Source organism: Bison bison, unplaced genomic scaffold (assembly GCF_000754665.1).
Source record: "Bison bison bison isolate TAMUID 2011002044 unplaced genomic scaffold, Bison_UMD1.0 scf7180017864482, whole genome shotgun sequence".
NCBI lineage: Eukaryota > Metazoa > Chordata > Mammalia > Artiodactyla > Bovidae > Bison > Bison bison.
The window spans coordinates 4,758,586-4,782,874 of NW_011495042.1; the positions used below are offsets into that span (position 1 = coordinate 4,758,586).

At 44.9% G+C, this 24,289-nt stretch overlaps 2 protein-coding genes across 3 annotated transcripts in view; one reads left to right on the plus strand and one right to left on the minus strand.

Annotated features, from left to right (window-relative positions):
- Positions 1 to 11,382, minus strand: part of IFT122 (intraflagellar transport 122) — a 68,520-nt gene extending 57,138 nt beyond the window's left edge. The window contains exons 1-3 of the mRNA XM_010862450.1: positions 11,249 to 11,382; positions 4,522 to 4,588; positions 3,111 to 3,195 (exon numbers count right to left, since the gene is read on the minus strand). Coding sequence (XP_010860752.1) covers positions 3,111 to 3,195; positions 4,522 to 4,588; positions 11,249 to 11,289 — 193 coding nt within the window. The 5' untranslated portion in view covers positions 11,290 to 11,382. The remainder of the gene's footprint in view (positions 1 to 3,110; positions 3,196 to 4,521; positions 4,589 to 11,248) is intronic.
- A 160-nt stretch (positions 11,383 to 11,542) lies between these two features.
- Positions 11,543 to 20,695, plus strand: MBD4 (methyl-CpG binding domain protein 4). Of its 2 annotated transcripts, XM_010862452.1 has the most exons (8): positions 11,543 to 11,817; positions 13,317 to 13,547; positions 13,963 to 14,765; positions 17,135 to 17,209; positions 17,287 to 17,421; positions 18,399 to 18,548; positions 19,031 to 19,134; positions 20,371 to 20,695. In XM_010862452.1, exons 1-8 carry the CDS (start codon positions 11,729 to 11,731, stop codon positions 20,446 to 20,448), a joined length of 1,665 nt encoding a protein of 554 aa, XP_010860754.1. In that variant the 5' UTR covers positions 11,543 to 11,728; the 3' UTR covers positions 20,449 to 20,695. The 2 variants fall into 2 exon arrangements, with proteins under 2 accessions (XP_010860754.1, XP_010860753.1); XM_010862451.1 differs by lacking the exon at positions 20,371 to 20,695 and having other exon boundaries at positions 19,031 to 20,364.
- The last annotated feature ends 3,594 nt before the right edge of the window (positions 20,696 to 24,289 follow it).

Here is a 24,289-nt window from a genome sequence, read left to right on the forward strand (position 1 = left end):
GAGATGGCTGGATGGCATCACCGACTCGATGGACATGAGTCTGAGTGAACTCCAGGAGTTGGTGATGGACAGGGAGGCCTGGCGTGCTGCGATTCATGGGGTCGGAACGAGTCGGACACGACTGATTGACTGAACTGAACTGAACTGGCCTGGGATCGACGCTGAACAAGATCAGCTACCATTATCACTATTATCTCCTCACATCGTCTTGTATCGCTTTCCTTGAAGGAAAAAAACTAGTTCTTACACACCTCTGTGTCATGGCTGCTTATTATTTAGTAAACTTAAGGGAGAAATCAGAAACAAGCAAAGTCATCATGTTTTAAACAGCAAAACCATAATTCGGTGTATCCTTACTTCTAGATCCAGTGGGGAGGGACTTTGTCATCACTACTCGGGTGTTACGAGGGGCGGCATAAGGCACTGGGAAGAATGCGGGCTCTGCAGTCAGAGGACCCACGTCAGGCCTGCTCTGCCAAGTCTGCTGTAACATGCTAAGTCGCTTCAGTCGTGTCTGACTCTCTGTGATCCTGTGGACCGTGGCCTGCCAGGCTCCTCTGTCCACGGGCTTCTCCAGGCAAGAACACTGGAATGGGCTCCAAGCCTATTTTCTCACCCCTTCCCTACCCACTGCAGAGGCTACTGGGAGGCCAAGTGAGATGACATGTGTGGCAGGACTTTGCAAAATGCTGAGAAACGCCCCTGACTGCAGAGCTTGCTCTGACAGCCCCAAGGGCCGTCACGGTGCCGCAGGCCAGAGGCCCTAGACTTATGAATTCTGAGACCTCACAGGTCGCCCCCTGGTGTTACTGAGAACTTGAACTCGAATAGGCACATAAAAAAAACAGGACGACATGGGACAGCACACCTGACTATCAGGCAAGAACCAGCACCGTCTCTGCCACTGACTTGCTGTCACGTGACAGAAACTCGCGTGACTTCCCTCGGCCACTGTGGAGGTCTAAGGTGAAGAGAATGGACTAGGTCAGGCTAACACTGGGTGCGTGGAATTGCACGTACACACGCAGCGGATGCATTTCTGAGAGGGCTGTGTAGCTTTCATCAGATTCTCAAAGGGGCCCGTCATCTAAAGGAAGTGAAAATCCTGGAGCCTGAGTGATCTCCGTGGTCCATCTGCACCCTGTGCCCCTGGTCCGGCACCTTCCCAGCAGTGGTCACAGAGGCCCATCTCTAATCCTAGGGCCACATGACACAGGAGGAAGTCGAGACTCAGAGTCAACCACCACCTCCGACTCACAGAGCTTTTGGGGTTGGAACTGTCTTATCCCAAAGCCCATGTTCCTCCCACAGACACTCAGCTATGGGAAGCACGGATTTACTTTAACTCTCAACATCAGTTTCATGCAGCTGGTGTGACAACCATCTCTCTTCTTCCTCACGCCACCTGGTGCCCTAACTCCAATGACCTTTCAACTCCACTAGAACCTCCCTCTCCACTGCCCCTCAGCCTTGTGGTCCTCTCTCCCCTCATGACTCAGCAACAGTTCAAGGTCAATGTAGATAATCACTCGTTTGCATACATCCTCTGACCCTGCCCTCGAACTTCATCTTTAAGAGGAGCCTGTAAACCTACCACTGTGGTTAAATCCCCATCTCCAATTGCTCTGCCCCTTCCGTATCTATGCAGCTCTAAGTGAAGGAGAAAAAGACATCATCACACCGCTGAGTTCACTTTCAATCCATGATCACCAGCTTCGGGTGGGCCTTTCAGGTAGCTGGCGTCTCACGACACCTCCTGGGGCCATTTACTCAGCCCCTTGGGCAGGTGGTGACTGACTTTCTTCCTTTGCCCTCAACTCTCAGACACCTCCTTCCCCATCCTCACTCTCAGATGTTGCTGCTCCCTGCTTCACTGAAAGGATGGGACAGAATTCCATTGCCAGGACCTGCAGGGACACCCCCCAGCTTCCCGCCATGCCCATCTCTGCCCTGGATCTCCTCCCCTCCTCTCACTCAACCACACTGCTCTGGCATTTCCCACTCTCCTCCCTACAGCATCAACTGTCTCCAAATTCAGTGTGTCCGAAACTGAGCTCCTGACCTTTCACGGTAAGTTGCAGCCTTCCTCATCTCAGTGGAGGGCAACTCCATCCTTTTAGTCCCTCAGGTCAAAAACCCAGGAGTCACCCCGACTCCTTCCTTCACACCCCACATGCAACTGTCAGCCAATCCTACTGCTTCTGCCTCCCAGCTCTATCCACTCCTCACGACCTGCTCTGCTTCTACAGGGATCTGAGCCGCCATCACCAGTGTGATAATATCTGCCCGGATGACAAGATGACAGTTCTTCACTTGTCCTTCTGCTTCTACCCTCACCCCCTGCAGGCTGTTCCCAGTATTTAAAACAGAAATCAGATCAGATTTCTCCTCTGCTCAGAGAAACGGTTCCCCATTTTCAGTGAGGATCAAAATCCTGCGGCAGCGCACGTTAACCAGCCAGCCCACGCCTGTTACCTCTCTGCCCTCGTCCCCTGCTGCTCCCACCGATGCTCTGTCCCAGCCCCAGGAAGGCACAACCACCTGAGGACCTCTGCAATGGCTGTTCCCTCTACGAGGAGCTCCCCTCCCCCTGGTACTAGCTGTCCTTACTTCCCTAGCTCCCCACCTTCAATCTTTGCTTACTGGTCCCCATCTCGACAAGCCATCCTGACTCCCCTGCCCCATCCTGCACCCAGCGCCCTGACCCGCCCAGCACTCTCAAGCCCTCTTATTGTGCCCTTCTCTTCTTCCTAACACTCACCACCTTCCAGCGTACTGTTTAATCTACTTATTGAGTACATTCATTGTATGTCTTTCCTCATACTCTCTCCCCTTCCCCTCCCACAACATAGACATGAGTCCCACAAGGGCAGGGATCTTTGTTTTGGTCTCTGAAGTACCTCAAGCAGCTAGAACAATACTTGGCCCACAGACAGGCCTCAATAAATACTTAAATGACTGAATTAAGCTGAATGACTGAAGTCTAAGAGACTGACTGTCTTCCGAAACCGGAAGTGGTGCTTGAGCTCACTAACGACGTGGGCCCAGGCAAGGAGAGAGACGAGCGGCTGTGAGGCCGTGACAGAGACTGAAGCCGAGCAGCCGCTTACCATCCTTTGCATATGCCACACAGTATACCGTGTCCTTGTGTCCCTTTAGGGGCTGAAGCAAGGTGCCATCAGATGTGTCATAAACCTGGCAAAGGAGACGAAACTGCAGGTTACCCACGTGGCATCCATGAGTCAGAATTCCTGCAGGTCACTGCCGCTATTTTTATTTTCATAACAAAACATGTGTCAATATTCTCAGTTTGTACCAAGCAGAAACTACACAGAGAAACCAGACTGGCTGTGAAAGTTGGGGAACCCAAGAAGTAGAGGCCACGATTCTGCACGTTATGTGGCTGGGAATGTACCATTAATGCTCAAGAAAACAAAAGTTCAGTCCGTGGAACTTCCCTGCAAAATTCACTCCCCTGCGTGAATCTGGATCTGCGACCAATCAAGCTAGACCCTCCCAGAGAAAGCCAGCACAAAGAGCCCAGTGTGAGCAGGAAGAAACGCCAGTGCAACCCTGCCCCTACTGCTGACATCACAGAGGCATTTCACACTTGCTCCCGAGAGTCTGAGAGTCACAGACCTGGGCTCGGGGTCTGCAAGTGGGAGGGAGTGTTCCAAAGCCCAGCTGTAACGTGGACGTAGAATTTTAGAGCTGTGTGATATCCATACATTTTGTGGAGACTGCAAAAAACACACCGTCTGGGAAATAAAGGCAAGACCCTCCAGAAAGGATCCGTGTTGGAGAAGATAACCTACTGGAAAAACCTAAAAGGATTTGGACTGTTTACCCTGGAGAAGAAGTCTGTGGAACAACTGACTCAGGGCTTTAAGATTATGTGGTTTCCCGCGGACAGTGGAAAGCAGGCCGTCTGCACATCTAGAGACGACAGAGCAAGAGGAAGTGGACTTACGCAGGAGGAAGGGGCGAACAGGCAAAGGTTCTCAGGTCAAACATAAAGTGTTCTCTGAAAACGACTGTTATACACTGGGACAGCTTCCAGTGGGAGCTTATATTCTTTGAGAATATGAAAAATAGGACTACATCCATATGGAACTCTTTAGGAAGGGCCTGTGCCTAAAATTGGGGTCAGGCTGTCTGGCTTTTCATGGAGGGAGCCCCTTGAGTCCTGTTGTTTGAATTTTTCAGGGCGACACAAATGTGAACTGACAAATGGCTCCGTTTCAAAGGCATTTTGATTAATTATTTTTCAACTCGTTCACGGGTGTCTCAAAGTAAAATGTGAAAGATTAATGACTCCAAAGGAGGCATTGTTCACAGGTTCCTAGCTGATAGACAGTTTACCTACCTGTTTTAAATAGCCCATTTCCTTCCCTATTAAAAAGTAATGACTGGTTTTTCCGCCCTTGCCTTTTTTATCTTAAAAACCGGGTCAAATTTCAGAGCACTTACACGAGGGAGAGGGGAAAAAAGCACTTAAAAAGGAAACAGACAAAATCCTACCAGTAATCTGTTTCCCGCAGCCACAATCAGCTGGGTTCCATCGGGCTTGAACGCGAGGTCATATACACTAAACAGGAGACAAGACAAGGCAAAGGGACAATTAGCAGCCAAAATGACGAGGCCGGCTAACGGCCAGGAAAGCAAATGTTATGTCCATTACAAAGCACGGCTTGTGTAGGAGGAAGAAAAATAATAGCTAAGAATTGCGTTCGGTTGCAAATTCCATTCAATCACCACACCTTCCATTGCAATTCACTTGGCAGCTAGGGTTGTATCCCACTTACCACTTGTCCAGAAGCCAGACGCCAGACTCGATTCAAAGGGTCAACAGTGGGGGGCACTATCTCATCATGAAACCATAAAGGCTACACAAACAAATGTGTGAGGGCCAGAAAATCCACAGGTCATTTACTAAAATATCATTACTTCCTCCAATTAATCCGATGTTTACCAAGTGCCTCTTCCATGTTAAGAACTAACAGCTACAAGATGACAAAATCAGTCCCTCCCTGCCGTCATGAAATGACCACCCTGTAGGAAGGCAAGGCTCAGACACACTCAGAAAGAACCACGTGTCATCAAGTCTAAAGCACACATTTTTTTTTCACATTTGAACATGTCTGATGCTGGGATGCGTCTTATAATTGATAATGTGTCAGTTTAGTTGGCAGCATACTTTGCTCTCTTAAATCATACAGAAAATAATATTTTACAAACAGTGACCTCTTAGATTGGATGGAGTGTAGAATAAGACCGTGATAAAGGCTTTAGGAGATACAGTAAAGCATATATTGTGGGATTCCAAGCAGGAAGACAGAGTATTCTGATTTGAAGAGGATCAGAAAAAGCTTCACAAAGAACACAACCTGTGAAAAAGGCAGGGCTTTAGAGACAGGCAGGGGGAGACTGGGCAAGCGCAGCATTTCAGGCAGAGAAAACCAAGCAAAGACCGGACGGCGGGAAGAGCAAACATGCAAACAACCTAATTTGACTGAAACGTGGCCAGGGCAGGGCGACAGGGAGCAAGGGATAAGGCCGGAGAAAAGAGACTGCAGCCATATGACAAAGATTCTCAAATGCCTCCAGGCAGCAACTTTATTAGTTCCAGTGACCCTAGGAAGACTGTGTCAGACAGCACTGCCACGATGGCCAACTGTAAAAGCTAAGCGTGGGTAAATTAACCGGGCACCTGTGAGGGACCAAAACTAGACACCCTGGGGAATTCCCCGGCTGACCAGTGTTAAGACAGAGATTTTATTGCCAAGGGCATAGGCTTGATCCCTTAATCCCTGATTAAGAGCAGGGGGAGAAGAGCAACAGAGGATGAGATGGTTGGATGGCATCACCGAATCAAAGGACATGAGTTTGCGTAAACTCCAGGAGATAGTGAGGGCTTCCCTGGTGGCTCAGACAGTAAAGAGTCTGCCTGTGGTGCAGAAGACCAGGGTTCGATCCCTGGGTCCGATCCCTGGGTCGGGATGATCCCCTGGAGAAGGAAATGGTGACCCACTCCAGTATTCTTGCCTGGAAAATCCCATGGGTGGAGGAGTTTGGTAGGCTACAGTCCATAGGGTCACAAAGAGTTGGACACAACTGAGTGACTTCACTTTCACTTTTCCAGAAGATAGTAAAGGACAGGGAAGCCTGGCGTGCTGCAGTCCATGGGATCTCCAAGAGTCAGACACGACTTAGTGACTGAACAACAGCAAGCAGGGAACCAGCGCAGCCAGTAAAGAATCCGCTTGCAATGCAGGAGACACAGATTCAATCCCTGGGTTGGGAAAATCCCCACTCCAGTATCCAGTATACTTGCCTGGAAAACCCCACAGACAGAGGAGCCTGGAGGACTACAGTCCAAAGGGTCGCAAAGAGTCAGACACGACTGAGGGACTAAGCAGAGGGAACTAAGACCCCGCAAGCCTCAAGGTGTGGCCAAAAACACACAAACAAAACACTCTGGTAACTACTTAAGAGCATTTACCACAGAGACACCTCATGTTCATCTCTTCAAATGCATTATTTTATGGCGTCCTCACAATTCTGTGAGGTAAGAATTACTACTCGACTACAGGTGGCGCTAGTGGAAAAGAATCTGCCTGCAACGCGGGACACCCAGGTTTGATCCCTGGGTTGGGAAGATCCCTGGTTGAGAAGGAAATGGCAACCCACCCCAGTATTCTTGTCTGGAGAATTCCATGGATGGAGGAGCCTGATGGGCTACAGTCCATGGGGTCGCAAAGAACTGGACACAACTGAGCGACTAACACTTGCACTTTCACTTGAGGGCACCCAGCTCACAGAGGTCAAGCATCTTGCCCAGCATCACACAGTCAGCAGTGAAAGGGCCAGAATTTTAACTCAGGTCTGACTCTAGAGTCTGTGCTGTCCCTCCTTCCACTCTCCTGAGTTACTATCAATTTTAACAAATTGTGGCTGCTCTCAGTACTTTAAAACCAGTGACTGATATTTATTAAGCACATTTATTTACGTGTGTGCAAAGTACAGTTTAAATGCTTTACACATCTTAACTTCCTTAATTTTCATAACAACCCTATATCTGTTTCACACATGAGAAAACAGGTAAAAAAAATTAACTAACCTGCTTGAAAATACACAGCTACTGAGTGGACTGAGCATGCACTCAATGCAGTTAGAGCCAGAACTCAAATCCAGTGGTCAGTTGCTAGCTATCAGCAGCTTGTGCTATGAGCACTTTTATAACAGAGTTAAAAGATAAGTTAAAATTTTTTTAACTCAAATCTCTAAAAAGTAGAAGTGAAAGATACAGTAGAAAGGCTATATGTTTTAAGAAAAGAGCAGTACAGAAAAGAGAAATACCCTTACCGAAAACAGACAATTCCTTGTGTTTAAGATACAAATAAACATCTCCTACTTCTGTTGCCTGCTTGACTCCTAAAGGCATTTCAGCCTGCTGTTCCCTGGAACACTGGGAATAATGAATTAGTGGCTAAGAGCATTGGCTCTGGAGTGAGCCAGAAAACTACCTCCATCACTTACTGTGTGACCTTGACAAATTACTTACCCTCTCTGTGCTTCAGTCGCCTCCTTTGTAAAACGGAAATAAGTACAGTACCTATGTCAGCGGGTTGCTGTGAAGTGACAATGAGATAAAAAATATGAAGTTCTTAACCAGCGCTTGGCACAGAGTGAGCATTAGCTATTACTGGTACAGAGTACAAAGAGAGCAACTACTTCCAAAAGGAGCCTTAAGGATGTTCAGGACTTCACTGTGAGATGAAGGCATGCTTTCCTCACACAGAGAGGCCTAAGAAAAGACAGAGGGGGAATGGCCCTGTTCCAGAAGCTAAAACAGAGGCTTCACAATGAAGCTGAAAAGATCATGAAGGAAGATTTTGAAAGTCAGGCTGTGGAAAACTCCCCAGTAAATCAGTATTCCCCCAAATGCAACCTTATATGATGAATTTCAGTTCAGTTCAGTCACATCCGATTCAGCTACCCCATGGGCTGCAGTACGCCAGGCTTCCCTGCCCTTCACCAACTCCCGGAGCTTGCTCAAACTCATGTCCATAGAGTTGGTGATGTCATCCAACCGTCTCATCCTCTGTCGTCCCCTGCTCCTGCCTTCAATCTTTCCCAGCATCAGGGTCTTTACCAATGAGTCAGTTCTTCGCATCAGGTGGCCAAAGTATTGGAGTTTCAGCTTCAACATCAGTCCTTCCAATCAATATTCAGGACTGATCTTTAGGATGGACTAGCTGGATCTTCTTGGAGTCCAGGGGACTCTCAAGAGTCTGCTCCAACACCACGGTTCAAAAGCATCAATTCTTCGGCATTCAGGTTTCTTTATAGACCAACTTTCACATCCATACATGACTACTGGAAAAACCATAGATTTTACTATAAGGACTTTTGTTGGCCAAGTAATGTCTCTGCTTTTTAATATGCTGTCTAGGTTGGTCATGGTGTTTCTTTCAAGGAGCAAGCGTCTTTTAATTTCATGGCTCCAGTCACCAACTACAGTGATTTTGGAGCCCAAAAAAATAGTCTGCCACTATTTCCATTGTTTCCCCATCTATTTCCCATGAAGTGATGGGACCAGATGCCATGATCTTAGTTTTCTGAATGTTGAGCTTTAAGCCAACTTTTTCACTCTCTTCTTTCACTTTCATCAAAAGGCTCTTTAGTTCTTCTTCACTTTCTGCCATAAGGGTGGTGTCATCTATATATCTGAGGTTATTGATATTTCTCCCAGCAATCTTGATTCCAGATCGTGTTTCATCCAGCCTGGCATTTCGCATGATGTACTCTGTATATAAATTAAATAAGCAGTGTCACAATATACAGGCTTAACATACTCCTTTCCCAATTTGGAACCAGTCTGTTGTTCCATGTCCAGTTCTAACTTTTGCTTCTAGACCTACATACAGATTCTCAGGAGGCAGGTCAGGTGGTCTGGTATTCTCATCTCTTGAAGAATTTTCCATAGTTTGTTGTGATCCACACAGTCAAAGACCTTGGCATAGTCAATAAAGCAAAAGTAGACATTTTTCTGGAACTCTCATGGAATTCTCATTTTTCTGGAACTCTCTTGCTTTTACAATGACACAGTGGATGTTGGCAATTTGATCTCTGGTTCCTCTGCCTTTTCTAAATCCAGCTTGAACATCTGGAAGTTCACAGTTCACGTACTGTTGAAGCCTGGCTTGGAGAACTGTGAGCACTACTTTGCTGGCATGTGAGATGAGTGCAATTGTGCGGTATTTTGAGCATTCTTTGGCATTGCCTTTCTTTGGGATTGGAATGAAAACTGACCTTTTCCAGTCCTGTGATCACTGCTGAGTTTTCCAAATTTGCTGGCATATGGAGTGCAGTATTTTCACAGCATCATCTTTTAGGACTTGAACTAGCTCAACTGGAATTTCATCACCTCCCCTAGCTTTACTCGTAGTGATGCTTTCTAAGGCCCACTTGACTTCGCATTCCAGGATGTCTGGCTCTAGGTGAGTGAACACACTATTGTGGTTATCTGGGTCATAAAGATCTTTTTTGTATAGTTCTTCTGTATATTCTTGCCACCTCTTCTTAATATCTTCTGCTTCTGTTAGCTCCATACCATTTCTGTCCTTAATTGTGCACATCTTTGCATGAAATGTTTCCTTGGTATCTCTAGTTTTCTTGAAGAGATCTCTAGTCTTTCCCATTCTATTGTCTTCCTCTATCTCTTTGCATTGATCACTGAGAAAGTGATCTTATCAATCTTATCTCTCTGTGCTATTCTTTGGAACACTGCATTCAAATGGGTATATCTTTCCTTTTCTCCTTTGCCTTTAGCTCCTCTTCCTTTCTCAGCTATTTGTAAGGCTTCCTCAGACAACCATTCTTCCTTTTTGCATTTCTTTTTCTTGGGGATGGTCTTGATCACTGCCTCATGTACAATGTCATGAACCTCCATCCATAGTTCTTCAGGCACTCTGTCTATCAGATCTAATCCCGTGAATCTCTTTGTCACCTCCACTGTATAATAGTAAGGGATTTGACTTAGGTCATACCTGAATGGTCTAGTGGTTTTTCCCTACTTTCTTTAATTTCAGTCTGAATTTGGCAATAAGGAGTTCATGATCTGAGCCACAGTCAGCTCCCGGTCTTGTTTTTGCTGACTATATAGAGCTTCTACATCTTTGGTCACAAAGAATATAATCAATCTGATTTTGGTATTGACCATCTGGTGATGTCCATGTGTAGTGTCTTCTCTTGTGTTGATGGAAGAGGGTGTTTGTTATGACCAGTGCATTCTCTTGGCAAAACTCTGTTATCATTTGACCTGCTTTGTTTTGTACTCCAAGGCCAAATTTGCCTGTTACTCCAGGTATTTCTTGACTTCCTACTTTTGCATTCCAGTTCCCTGTAATGAAAGGATATCTTTTTTGGATGTTAGTTCTAGAAGGTCTTGTAGGTCTTCACAGAACCACTCAACGATGGTTTAGGTGATAAAATGATGAATTTAGGTGATAAAAATGGAACAGAACATTAAACAATATTGAATCATAAAGTGAGACAGTCATTCTCTTTCGAGACTCTTTCAAACCTTCTAACAAGACACAGGACAAAGTCTTGGTTTGATGGTATTCATCTCAAGCACCTCTCCGACCACACTTGCTAAATCTCCAGCTTTAAAGACAGTACCCCTGAGGCTCAAAGGTTCCCTAGCAACAGTATCTACGTACAACTTGTTAACCTCCTTTTGTTTCTCCCTGCCTTAAGTCCTACAGTTATCTTACATTTACAGCGACTGCTACTGGTTTTCATATACGGAGTAATAAGGGTTCCTGTAGAATGTAAAATCATATTTAAAGAAAAATAAGTCAGACAATTTTGAGAAAAAACAAACAAGACTATAGGCAACACGTGGATGTGGCAAAAAGTTGTCAAGTTGGGAAAACACGGAGGAGCCCAGGATGGATTTTTGAGTAAGGCAACAAGATAAGATTGTGAGGACGTGTGAAGCCGCCTCCAAAGGCCGCTACCTCATACGTGGTACAACCCCTCGCTCCCACTCCAGGCCTCAGTTTCTGCATCTGCAAAGGGGTGGGAGGGCGACCTTGGAGTCGCCCAGACCGGGGGCTCAGTGTCCTCAGCCCAGCCCGCAGGCCCGTTGCCCTTGGCAACCACCGGGATTCACGCCAAGGCGCCCGCCATCCCCGAGGGCCGGGGCCTCCCGCTCCTCCCGGACAGCCCCGATCCTCACCACTGTTCGACTTTATCTCTCCACGTCAACACGGCCCTCATCGCGGTTTCCCTGAAGACTCGGGCCCCTCCTCCCCGCCTCGGCAATAGGCCTCTCTCAGCCAGCCACTTTGTCTACCTGCGTTACCCCTGGCAACGCACATGCGCAGTGAGCTGCGCGCGCCAGGGTTTCGAGTGCGCATGTCTAAAAGGGCTGGAACGGTGGACCGGGAACCTAGAGGCGTCCGCGATTGGTCGGAACGGTGCGTCTTCCTTGACGAAGGATTTGATTGGCTGAGCCGCGGAAATAGCGGCTGCGGTCGAGGGGGCGGCCGGAAAGCTGCTGAGGAATCGGAAAGACTTGCACTGCACTCATCTGTTGCTTCCAGCCTAGCGCTCCGAACTGAAGAAATTTTCACCTCTTACTCCGCCGCACACCCAGAGCGACGCCCCCTCTCGGCCTGTTGCTGCCGCCGAAGCCCACTTGAGGGGCACGTCTAGGATGGAGAGTCCGAGCCTGAGGGACTGCGGAGCTGCCCCCTCGGTCGTCGACCGTGAGCGCCTAGTCCCAGACCGGCTGTGTGACCTCCGGCAAGTCATTGTCCCCTTTCGGGCCTCAGCTTCACCACCTATATAATGAGTGTTGGGGGTGAGGGGGAAGTAGAAGGTGGGTGGGCCTTTCTCAACTAGGTTGGATGGAGCCTTGGAGGCCGGCAGGGTTAATTCCTGCAAGCAGGGGCTGGACGAGGTTGCTGGGAGGTTTTCTGGTGCAAGGAGATGACTGCCTGGGAGTCAGTCATCTGACTGGAGGATCATCACTCATCTTGGAGGATCCGAGGAAGACCTTGGAGGAGATGTCGTGTTAAGCAGCCAGCAGCGCTCGAGAAATGGGTACTGTGAGAAAGTAACACAGGAAGCTGCAGTCATTGTTTGAGTACTTGTGTATGCGCGGGATGGGGCTAAGATGACTTACGTACTCCCCCCTTCAAAAAAATATAATCTTAAGAACTACCTTAAAAGAGGTATCACCTCCTTTTTACAGGTGGATAAACAGACTTTTAGAGGTTCAGTAACTTGCTCTTGGATCACACAGATAGTAAATGAAAGAGCTGGGATTTGACTACATTCTGTTGATTTTAAAGTTTGTGCTGTTTTCACCAGAATTCAGTTTCCTTATCACCAAAGCTGTAAAGGGTAAAATTTCTCAAGATCCACCCCGCATCCCGCAAATTATTTAACCCCTAATTGCATCAGAAGACCTTGGTTCTAATTCTAGTTAATCACTGATTCATGCTTACTTTCCCTGTTTGTAGAAAAGAAGTTGGTTAGACAGACATCTTTAGACACTCATCCAACTTTGAAAATGTATGATTGAGTGATTAGGATACCCTCTACTGAAGTTTTTCAACAGTAGTACAGGAACAGAAGTATTAGACCAAGATTTAAGTAGACGTGGGTTCTGGAATCATTTCTGCAAGTAACAATCTTCCTGTCACTCAGTTTTATCAATAAAATGAGAGTAATCCTTATCCTACCTATCTTCTCAAGGTTATCAGATCAAGAATGAATGAGAATTTGAAAATTCTATATCAGAAGTTCTTTACTTTTTTGAGGGCTACAACTTCTGATGAAAGTAATACTTTCCCACCACCCCCAAAATGCACATATATTAAAATTTTACCTCACTTATTTGGGAGGGAGGGTGAAAGAGGGTATCTCACTAACTCCTTTAAGCCTTTCTGTGTATCCCCAGGTTAAAAACTTGGCTCTTGATTCATATGTTTCAATTTATGCCAGATGTCACCAGAAACCTGTATAACGGTGCTATTCAGTGATTAACAAAAAAATGTTTTTCTAGCAAATTGCTTGAGTTTTTCATTGTTCAGAGATTTCCAACCCTTTTTAACCCATATTGGAGGACAGGAAGGTGTTGAAAAATAGGAAGATACTCTCATAGCATGACTGATCCATACTGACTCTAACCTCTCCCATAGTCTATGTGGTTCCTTCTCTGTCACTGACTGAAACTGAATAAGCAGAATCAAATTAATTTTGAATGAGCTAATCACTTGCACTTTGTTTTTTTTCAGGGAGGAAGATGTTGCTCTGGGGTCAGAAAGAGTGGGAGAGGATGAAAAGCAAATGGTGATGAAAAGCAGCAGTGAATGTGATCTCCCACTACAAGAGCCTTTTGCTTCTGCTCAATCTGGTGGGAACGCAATGACAGAGTGCCGAAAGTCTGTACCATGTGGATGGGAAAGAGTTGTGAAGCAAAGGTTATCTGGGAAAACAGCAGGCAAATACGACGTACATTTTATCAGGTGAGCATGCAGAGCCGTAAAGACAGTACAGCCAAATAATTTTGTCTAGACAGATGGGAGGAAAACATAGCAGAAATTTTGACTTTTTTGTCTTCACCATAAAACCATCATGGATTCTGTTCCTTCGTTGTCACTGGTTAGTTATATCAGGTGAGCTGGGGACAAATACTTAACATTTTCTCTGACTGCAAATGGTTACTGGGAAGACTGCACTTGAGTTATATTTGTAAAATTGTGCTATATTATCAAAAAGGAAGCTATTTAAAAGCACCTTTTTAGCAGTTTTTTATTTTAAATAGCAATGTCCATGGCAAAATTTGGAGGTTATTAATAAAACATCTGAAACGTGACGCAGTTCTTTTTAAAAGTCACTTTTATTTACTAGCAGTAAGTGTCCTTTAATGTCATTTTCTAGCCCACAGGGACAGAAGTTCAGATCCAGAATTTCACTTGTTAATTATCTTCACCAAAGTGGAGAGACTTCTCTTAAGCCAGAAGACTTTGATTTCAGTGTACGTCCTGAAAGGAGCATCAAGTCAGAATGTAAAGGCCGAAACACAGCAGCTCTGACAGTCCAACTGCAACACCAAAGTAACAGTTCAAACCGGAACCTCAGGACACGGAGCACGAGGGAGAAAGATGTATTTCCCCTGCCAGGTGCTTGTTTGGAATTGCAGGATAGCGGAGAACTACCCAACTTGAAAGAAGATGAGGGTGTTCATGATATTGCCTCCAGAAAGGTTAGCAAGTCCAAAAGAAAGGTGACTGTTTTGAAAGAGATTCAAACTAAGAAAACAAAACCAGGGTGCCGCAAGAGTCTTCCCGATCCTGTCCAAAGTAATAGAGAATCTCAAAGTGAACCTGTTGCACAGGAAAGTCACCTTGAGGGAACTTGCTGCATCTCTGATGCCGGAGCCAGCGAACAGGCCCTCAGTGTGACCACTGAAGAGGAGAGGCTTGGTAAAAAAAAATCATCGTGTTTGGGATCAAACGGTGAACAGATCCCTTCTGGCATTGTAAGCAAATTATGTTCGGCCAAAGAAGCGGAACCCAACAATAAGTGTGAGGACCCCCTTTTAGAATCTGAGGAAATAAGAACCAAAGTAGAAGCTGCGGAGAGGAAGGAGCATTTGCATATGGACATTTCAGAAGGTGGCTCTGAAACAGACGACAGCTCACAAACACAGAAAAACCCTACGTCTGCGAAAGTATCTCAAGGTATCCAGTGCACTAAAGTGCTGTTAAAGGCGCGATGAGGAGTTGGCACTTCCCGCCTGTAGCCAGTTAGGATGTGGGAACAGAATGAAGCTCTTGAGCCATGTTATCAGATACATCCTACCAGTTGGTCCTAGTGCTTTGTCTAACTGATGTTTAAGCCCTTTTGCATGGCAGAGAAGGGATCAGCGGGCTGCCACTCTGATGCCCCCAGCAGAGGACAGTTGTGCCACAGACAGTTGCTACCATGGCTCCCTGGTACAACACCTGGGACTTGTCAATAGTGGTCTCCCTTCTTCCCTTTTGTCCAGTAATCTTATAACTTTAGAGGGGAAGAAAAGGCTGCCCTTCTGAGGTTTGAGGAAGACTCCTTTTATAAGTAAGCTGTTTGAGATTAGCCAGTATCTTCTCTTTGCACCCTTGTTACTTATTACTGATATGTGACTTCCAGTTGTTAATTATTACTGATATGTGACTTCCAGTTTAATTTTGCATGTATCACAATCATTTTTATTTTCTGTTGTAATGCTACTCTAAAATGCTTTAGAGCTCTAAATAATTCAAAACTAATCACATAGTTCATCTATTATTTGTAATATGCTCTTAATACAGAGTTCAGAGCTTAGCAGTTTTGCCTTTATGATACTTCAGTGAATAGGAGATGAAAAGGAGACCTTTGAGCAGCCCTCTCTTAGTTATTCATTATGCCATTATGATATAATGAATAACTCCTTTAAAGAAGAACAGTAATTTTACTTGAAGTCCTATGGGGAGACAGCGTGGACGGACCCGTAGAGCAGGTGGTTAGACTTGGTTCCTTCTCTTGGTCCCCCTCATGGGTTTATTATGTCTTTGCTGTGCCTGGAGTTTCTCTGCCTTAAATAGAAGATGACCACATACACCTAGGAACTGCATAAAAATTCTTCAGATCTGTCCTTTAAAGACCTTGAACTTCCTAAAGTCTTGAAGTTTATGTAGATTTATTGCTAGTACAATGAGCAAGTAAAATATTGAAAACATCCTTTAGTGACTAAAATGGAAGTATTCTGTTCATCGCATGCATAAAGTCTATTCTTAACATGAGATGATACGTTTACTGTAGGTAATAATAGGTGTCTGACGGAGTAGTAAAGACTTCCCCATTGTCTTAGTTATAAACTGCCAAGTGAACTGAACTTAGTCTCCTATTAATAAGAAGGCTTAGACAGCATATACTTATAGGAATCCGCAGAAGAAATTAGCAAGTAGGTAGTAAGAGCAGTTTCTGTTGTTCTAATTCTTTTTACTTTCCACTGGGCTTTGCCTATTCAAACTAGAATAGCAAAAAAACCCAGACTGATTACCTGGAGACATGGATACGTATCCCAATCTATAGTCAGTCTCGCTGTTGTTCAGATAGTTGCTTAATTTCTAAGCGTTAAGAGTCTTCATCTGTAAAATAACAAGTGGTAACCTTCACTAGTCCTGTTTTTCACATCATGAATGTTGTAAAGTGGAAAGTGAAAAAGATGGTTTTGTGCTAGACAAACACAAGGTATTATTAACTGACATGCAAATTTCGAGGGTAGGGCTCTAGCGAGTATTAAATGTGATGATTTTAGAAACTCGAGAGGCCTAATAACGGTGGTTAAAGAGTCTTTGGTAAATTGAACATCCCAATAGATAGTGGCCTCAGGTGTTGTAAGGTCCAAATCTTTGGGTTTTTCTGCAGGTTCTGTTTTACCTGTATCCTTTTTTGTTGTTTTTCTGATAAAAGTATTCACTGCAGAATATTTGAAAAATACAGAAAATTACAAGAAAAGTTAACAACAACCATTATATCATTTTGATTTATTTCCTTCTAATCGACATCATTTTTTTCTTTTTTTTTTTTTTAATTGGGATCATGTGTTGAGTATTGCTTTTTTCACTTAAAAATTAATGACATGGGAAAAAATTCATGATCTAGTCTTAAAATATTTTAATGACAAGAGAACTAGTATAACAGCGGTTAAAGGCATGGACTCAGGAGCCTTGTTGCCTGGATTAAAATTTCAGCTCTAACCACTAATTAAATAGAACAAAGAAGTATAGCTAATGAAAAAAAAAAAAAAAGAATTGCAGCTCTGACACTTACTAGCTGTGTGACTTTGGGCAAGTTACCTAGCTTCTCTGTTCCTCAATTTCCCTGTCTTCAAAGTGGAGATAAAATAGTACCTGCCTAGCTCCTAGTTCATTAGTAGGATTAAATTGGCTAATTTTTGTGAAGCTTAGAGTAGCGCTTGGGGCATTCTAAATGCTTTTTAGTAGTAGTGGACTGTTATTTGCAGTCCTGAATATTTCTGTAGACTGAACCATAGATTCTGTAAACAGTGTTCACTCTTCCTTTTCAGAAGACACCGTCCCACGGACACAAATAGAAAAAAGGAAAACAAGCCTGTATTTTTCCAGCAAATACAACAAAGAAGGTATCCCTTTTCCCATCAGAAAGCCAGACTTTAAACCTGCTTCAGGTGTTCAGCTCTGATACGGTGTGTTTGTTTAGCTCTTAGCCCCCCACGACGCAAGGCCTTTAAGAAGTGGACACCTCCGCGGTCACCTTTTAATCTCGTCCAGGAAACTCTTTTTCATGATCCGTGGAAGCTCCTCATTGCAACTATATTTCTCAATAGGACCTCAGGTTTGGGATTCTTTTCATCTTTGTCTTGGTAAAGACTCTGTGTTGAGGAGAATTGGTTAGGAGGCCTGGCCTCAGGTTTGATTTTCACCTCAGGTGAGGCCTTCTTGTAATCCTCAAATTTTTCACCTATGAGAAAGTTAGACTAGATAACCTCCAGCAGCTTTTTTGTTTTTTTAATAATTAAATTTATTTATTTTTAATTGAAGGATAATTGCTTTATAGTACTATGTCTTTGTCTCTATTACCAGCCTTCTTTTGCATTAAGGAGCAAATTGTCATTTATTTTCTGCTTCCAAATTATTTTGGGTCATCAGTGAAAATCAGTTATTTAACATTCCTCATCTCTCTGTCATGTATAAATGCACTTCTTTTTCATTGGATACTTTCCTTAATGTCATTGGCATCTTTGTGTTCTGTATGCTTTTACACTAGTTATCTGATGATCTTGATTATTTAAACTGACATCATGCAAGGTCAGGTTTCAGTGTAATCTGGACAACTAACCAAATAGGTTAATGATGTTAGGTTTCGACCCTGAAAATGGTTGCTGTTTATATAGGTAATGTTTTCTTGTGCATGCTTGATCGCTCAGTCGTGTCCGACTCTTTGCAACCCCATAAACAGTAGCTTGCCAGGCTCCTCTGCCCATGGGATTCTCCAGGCAAGAATATTGGAGTGGGTTGTCATTCACTTCTCCAGGGGATCTTCCTGACCCAGGGGTCAAACTCAGGTCTCCCACATTGCAGGCAGATTCTTTACCATCTGAGCCACCAAAGCAAGTTTCATATAGAGAGTTTTTTGTTTTCATTCTTTCTTGTTAAACCACCGATTAGAAAACATTGGTTTCCCAGATGGCTCAGTGGAGATGCAAGAGACACTTTTCAGTTTCAGGTGAGATTTATAGATAAGGAAGTACCTGCACCTAAAATCAACCCATCCGGAGGCATGTAATCGCATCCTTATTTTTAACTTCCCAGGCAAAATGGCCATCCCTGTGCTCTGGCAGTTTCTGGAGAAGTACCCTTCTGCTGAGGCTGCAAGGACCGCAGACTGGAGAGATGTTTCAGAACTTCTTAAACCTCTTGGTCTCTATGATCTTCGAGCAAAAACCATTATCAAGTTCTCCGGTAACTTTTCCCATACACCCAAAGGAGAAAACATAAAAATGTGGCTATTTAAGAGAGAGCCGCACCTTAAATTTCAATGTCCTCAGTTGTGACATTAATAGAGATCTTTCAGCCCAAGCTCCAAAGGCGTTTGAAAATCATTCGCTTGCCCCAAACCACGGTCTCCCACTGACCCAGAAGATAAATCTTTGCCCAGCACTGGGTCAGGCTGTGTGAGCAGGATTAGGGGAAGAAGGCAGTGAAGCAGAAAGCCCAGCTGACCTCTGGGATGTTACCTCTGTCCAGTTAGCCCAGCTCAAGACAATAAGATGAGTTCGTGGTAGATGAGCAGAGCTGACAGGACTTGTGCTGCAGGAATTCAGAAGGAAGCAGTCACCACTGCTATTAGGCTATTAGGAGACATGCTTTCCCGTCCTTTTCTCCTTTTTAGGGAAAGGATTTTTCTAGAGGCTGACCTGATGTTTGGGGTGTTGTATTCACAGATGAATATCTGACAAAGCAGTGGAAGTATCCGATCGAGCTTCACGGGATTGGCAAATATGGCAACGACTCGTACCGAATTTTTTGCGTCAATGAGTGGAAGCAGGTAAGGCCCAGCTCCAGCACGTTCTGTCTCTGGGACAAAATAAGTCCACCGTGGTGGTTCAGACGATTTCTTGGACCTAACTCGCTATTACGGTCACAACCAATTTCACTCCAAGCTGGAGGGGTAGTGAAGGCTTGGGGTTTATTGATGCAGGAGAGGGTCTAGAGGTTTTCCCGAGTTGATGAAGACTCCCTGGCCTCTGAGTGACCCCATCGGTGTGCCTCTTCTGAGCCTTTCCTGTCGTTCCCATTCACGTACCGTCTCTAGGCCCCATGCGGTTTTCCTCATGTCACGGTCGTACTCGCCTTCACAAGCCCACCCCTGGAGAGCAGGCTTGTGTGGGATTAGGTGGTCTCAGTTTGTACGGTCAATGGGTCCTTCGTCAGCTGCCCATTCTATCGAGCATGCCCAACCTGCAGGCATCCAGGAGGCATCCTGGCCACCGGTAGGCACTGCCTCAGAGCCTGGTATGCTAACTCCCTCGCCTGTGACTTGCCCTGACGCATATAGCTGCTCGGCCTAGCCAAGCCCAACCCTGCTTCACTGTGTATTGTGACCTGAGCAGTTCGTTTAAAACTCTCAGGGTCTATAACCTCCTTCTGGAAAAATAGCCTATTAATATTTGACTCACGTTATCACCACCTCACACACTGAGTCCTGGGGAAGATCAGTTCCAAACTGGAAAGTATCTTATAAACTGTGAAGGATTCCTTTGATGTAAGGTGTAATCCTAAACATTCGTGAATCCCATTAGGTTACAGATTATTATACTTTTTCAGGTATATTATCAGCAGATACTGTTCTCCCACCGTATCTTTTTTTTTTTTTTAATAATTTTTATTTATTTTACTTACTTATTTTTGGCTGCACTGGGTCTTCTCTGCCTTGTGTGGTCTCTGGTTGCGGTGAACGGGTGCTAGTCTTCATTAGGGTATATGGGCTTCTCCTTCCACCGACTTCTCTTGTTGCGGCGCCTTCTCTTGTTACAGAGCACAGGCTCTAGGGTGCATGGACTTCAGTAGTTGTGGTGCGTGGGTTTAGTTGTTCTGCGTGTGGGATCTTCCCAGACCAGGGATCAAACCTATGTCCTCTTCATTGGTAGGTAGATTCTTACCCACTGTGCCACCAGGGGAAACACCCCCACCAGCACCACTATATCTTTAAAAAGCCAATTTAATAAATGCATTTCTGACAAACTTACATAGGCATCTGTCTCCTGTGTTGTATTTCTTCCAGGTACACCCTGAAGACCATAAGTTAAATAAATATCATGACTGGCTTTGGGAAAATCACGAGAAATTAAGTCTATCTTAAAAACTCTTTGAAGTTTTCAGACTTGTTTTTTCTACATCGCTTTGCACTTTGATTCTTCAGAGCTCCATTAAGCACAACCACCTTTCCAGGCGTATAGATTTTAATCAGCCCAGCTACTACCAGCCTACTGTATGTTTTCTTAATGTGCGTACCACTGGTAGATCTTTGCTACTGAATGTGCTGGAACATGTTTTAAGAGTTTTTTGGTTTTTGTTTTAAGAAAAAATAAATTGTTATTTGACAACAATCCTAAAAATGTAAATGTATATGACTTTCCAATAATGAAATGTGATTTGAAGTTGGAAAAAAACTCTCCTTAGTTACCGACAATATAAAGCAAATTTCTATCAACCTTGTTTGAGGGAAGATTAGACGTTCTGCTCTCTTTCTGTAGAAAATGATACCATTGCTGTTTAGTCGCTAAGTTGTGTCCAACTCTGTGCAACCCTGTCTGACTGTAGGTCACCAGGTTCCTCTGTCCGTGGGGATTCTCCAGGCAGGAACACTGCAGTGGGTTGCCATTGCCTCCTCTAGGGAATCTTACTGACCCAGGGAGTGAGCCTGCGTCTCCTGTGTTGGTGGGTGGATTCTTTACCACTGAGCCACTAGGGAAGCCCTATTAATAAAAATATTTTTATTAAAAAACACCTTCTGTGAGGATGATCTGGCTGTGTCATCTGTCACCTCACTGACTGCTGGGGTTGATTTCACTGATTGGTTGGTTAGGCAAGCTGCACGTTCAGCTGAAGAGGACAACCTTCTCCAATCGAGGAGGACCGTTGTTTGATCAAGGATATATGAGTACCTGCACTCCCCTGCTAGGACCTCCAGACAAGCTCTCAAGGTCCATTTGTAGGAGAACATAGTGTATTCAAGCTTCCAAGACTCCAGACACATCCCCCCAAAAAAACGCCAACCCCCAAGGAAAAATAAGATTATTTTGTCATCGTGTGTGTGTGTTTATAGACCCTTTCCTTCTATTCTTTTTTTTTTTTTTTTTACTGTACCAGGTCTTAGTTGCAGTATGTGGGATCTAGTTGCCCAACCAGGGATCAAACCCAGGCCCCCTTCATTGGGAGCACAGAGTCTTAGCCACCGGGGAAGTCCCTGTCATTATGTGTTCTTAAGGACTCTCGGTTGACTTTTAGGAATTGGAGATTTGACCCCGGCATCCATTTGATAACCTAGTGTGAATACCTGCCTGCAATTATGTTTCAGAGTCTTGGTTTCTGACTCATGTGTTCACTGTGATCCCCATGTGAAAACTCAAGCATTTACCCATCTCTCATCTTCCAGCTGGAGGACAGGACCTTTTTAGTTTTATGCCTTTTTTAATACAGGTATTATCATGGTATAACCCAAATACTAAAACATTTACTTTAGAAGGAACTCATAAATGAAAATCTAAGTTATCAAGCCTCAATTATCACTCATTTTAAGATGAGAGGGTAACAGACAGGGAGGCCAGGGGTTTCCAAACTGAGGAAATAGGCTGCAAGTGTCAGACATTTTTTATCTCTCTCTTAAGTGGCGGGAGGAAACAAACAAGTGTTAAGAAGCGGCGGGAGGAAACAAGTGTTAAGATTTTTCCCCTTCTCTATACAAATTTAAAAAGACGTTTCTCTTAAAATTCTGTGTTGCCATAATGACAGCTGGTTCCACCTGAACTGAACTTTTCTCAAATGCACTTTTCTTGCACTAACCGATGCGTTTTTCTTACGGATATATTTGTCTGGAGCTATGTTAATGCACTGTGTATTTACCCTAGACTCTGTCTTCAACTTGGTTCCGCCTAAAGGCTCAGAACCCACTTGACAAACCAGTATGTTATACATTGTTCTCCTAATCTATGTTAATGAAACTGTATATTTGCTTGGAAATCTGCCTTTCTTCAAGATTCATGTCAGTGGTTTTATAGCCTGAGATGACTCACCTGGTGCCAATGTTATCTCAAAATGCATGCTGTGGGTGAGGGGCCTGGTGCCATTCTCTGAGTCTGAGACATTTCCTTTCTCTAATTAGCAGACTGCTAGTAGCTATATAACATCCAGCTAAAGACTAGCAGGGGGGCACTCTTTCTGCCCCCTTCTGATGTCTATGTCAGAAGCTTTCTCTATCTCTTTCATACTTTAATAAACCTTTATTACAAAAAAGCTCTGAGTGATCAAACCTTGTCACTGGCCCCGGATTGAATTCTCCAGAGGCCAAGAATCCCGGCGTCTTAGGTGGTTCAGCAACAACCTTTTAAAGGCATAATTTGCAAATTAAGCTGATTGAATAAATGAAAGATAAATTGTTAGGAAAACTGCTTTTGTTGTAGGGTAAAGCGTGAGCAGAACAAGGAGACGCTGCTGCAGAGCACTGGTTGTTGCCACTTCAGTGAATGAGTTCCATTTTTTAGAGAAGGATGGATTTTGAACAGAGCGGGAAAACTGGCCACACACATACCTGCAAGGCAAGCATCCACTTCATAACCTCCCATCACATTTTTATGTAACAGACACCAGAATAGCATTCACTAAGCATGAAGGTTTGTGCTGGCTCTGTGGGGACTTTCACAGGAAAGAGGAAAGTAAAAATAATAATGAACAAAAGCGGTAAGGTGTGGGGACATGGTGCCCAACACTGCGGTCAAGAGCCTAGAGGGTTCCCTGCAACCCTGGCCACAGCTGAGGTCAGAGGGTAGGGCAGGCACCAAACTTGGGGTTCACGGGTGGCAGGGCCCAGGTCCCATCCCAGCATCTCCATCAGGACTGTGGGCCTGTAGACATCGCAGGGAAGCTCCACATCAGGAGCTCAGGCTATGTCAAGCCCTGCCTTTTCCCTTTTCCTGCAGATAACCTGGTTTCTGTACCTGTTCCCTGTTCTCTTTAGAATGGGTCAGTTATGGTTATTAAATCAATATATGAAATAGTTTACATGGAGTCTCGCTTATAGAAGCACTGCATTAATGTGGCCCGTAGGAATGGTCTGAGGGAAGACCTCAGATTGTTGAGAGGGTCACAAAACTAATGCAATTTAGGGGCTTTCCTGTCAGTCCAGCAGCTAAGATTCCACCCTCCCATTGCAGGGGGCCCAGGTTCGATTCCTGGTCAGGTCACTAGATTCCACATGCCACAGTGAAGTTCCAGCACCGCCAAATAAAACAGTTTAAATAATAATAATGCGTTTCAGTAAGGATGATATTTTATACAGAGTAAGCCCTCAAGTGTTTGGGTTTTTTCTAACTTTTTATTGAAACAAAATTTGCCCCCCAAAAATTGATTTAACCATTTTTAAAGGGCACAGACACCCGAGACCAGGGGCGATGGCCGGGAGGAACAACCCACGCCCGAGGCCAGGGGCGGCGACGAGAGGAGTTACCCCGCGTCCGAGATCAGGGGCGGTGGCCGGGAGGAGATACCCCATGCCCCAAGCCTGAGGACAGGGGCGACGGGTGGGAGGAGCTACCCCATGCCCCTAAGCCCGAAGCCAAGGGTGGCAGCAGGGAGGAGCAACCGCACGACCGAGGCCAGGGGCGGTGACCGGGAGGACCAACCCCATGTCCAAGGAGCCATGGCTGCGCGGGCGCAGGAGGGCCTAGAGGAGCTATCCCACATTGAAGGTCAGGAAGGGTGGCAGTGAGGACATACCCCTCGTCCAAGGTAAGGAGCAATGGCTGCACTTTGCTGGAGCAGCCGTGAAGAGATACCCCACACCCAAGGTAAGAGAAACCCAAGTAAGACGGTAGGTGTTGCAAGAGGGCATCAGAGGGCAAACACACTGAAACCATACTCACAGAAAACTAGTCAATCTAATCACACTAGGACCACAGCCTTGTCTAACTCAATGAAACTAAATC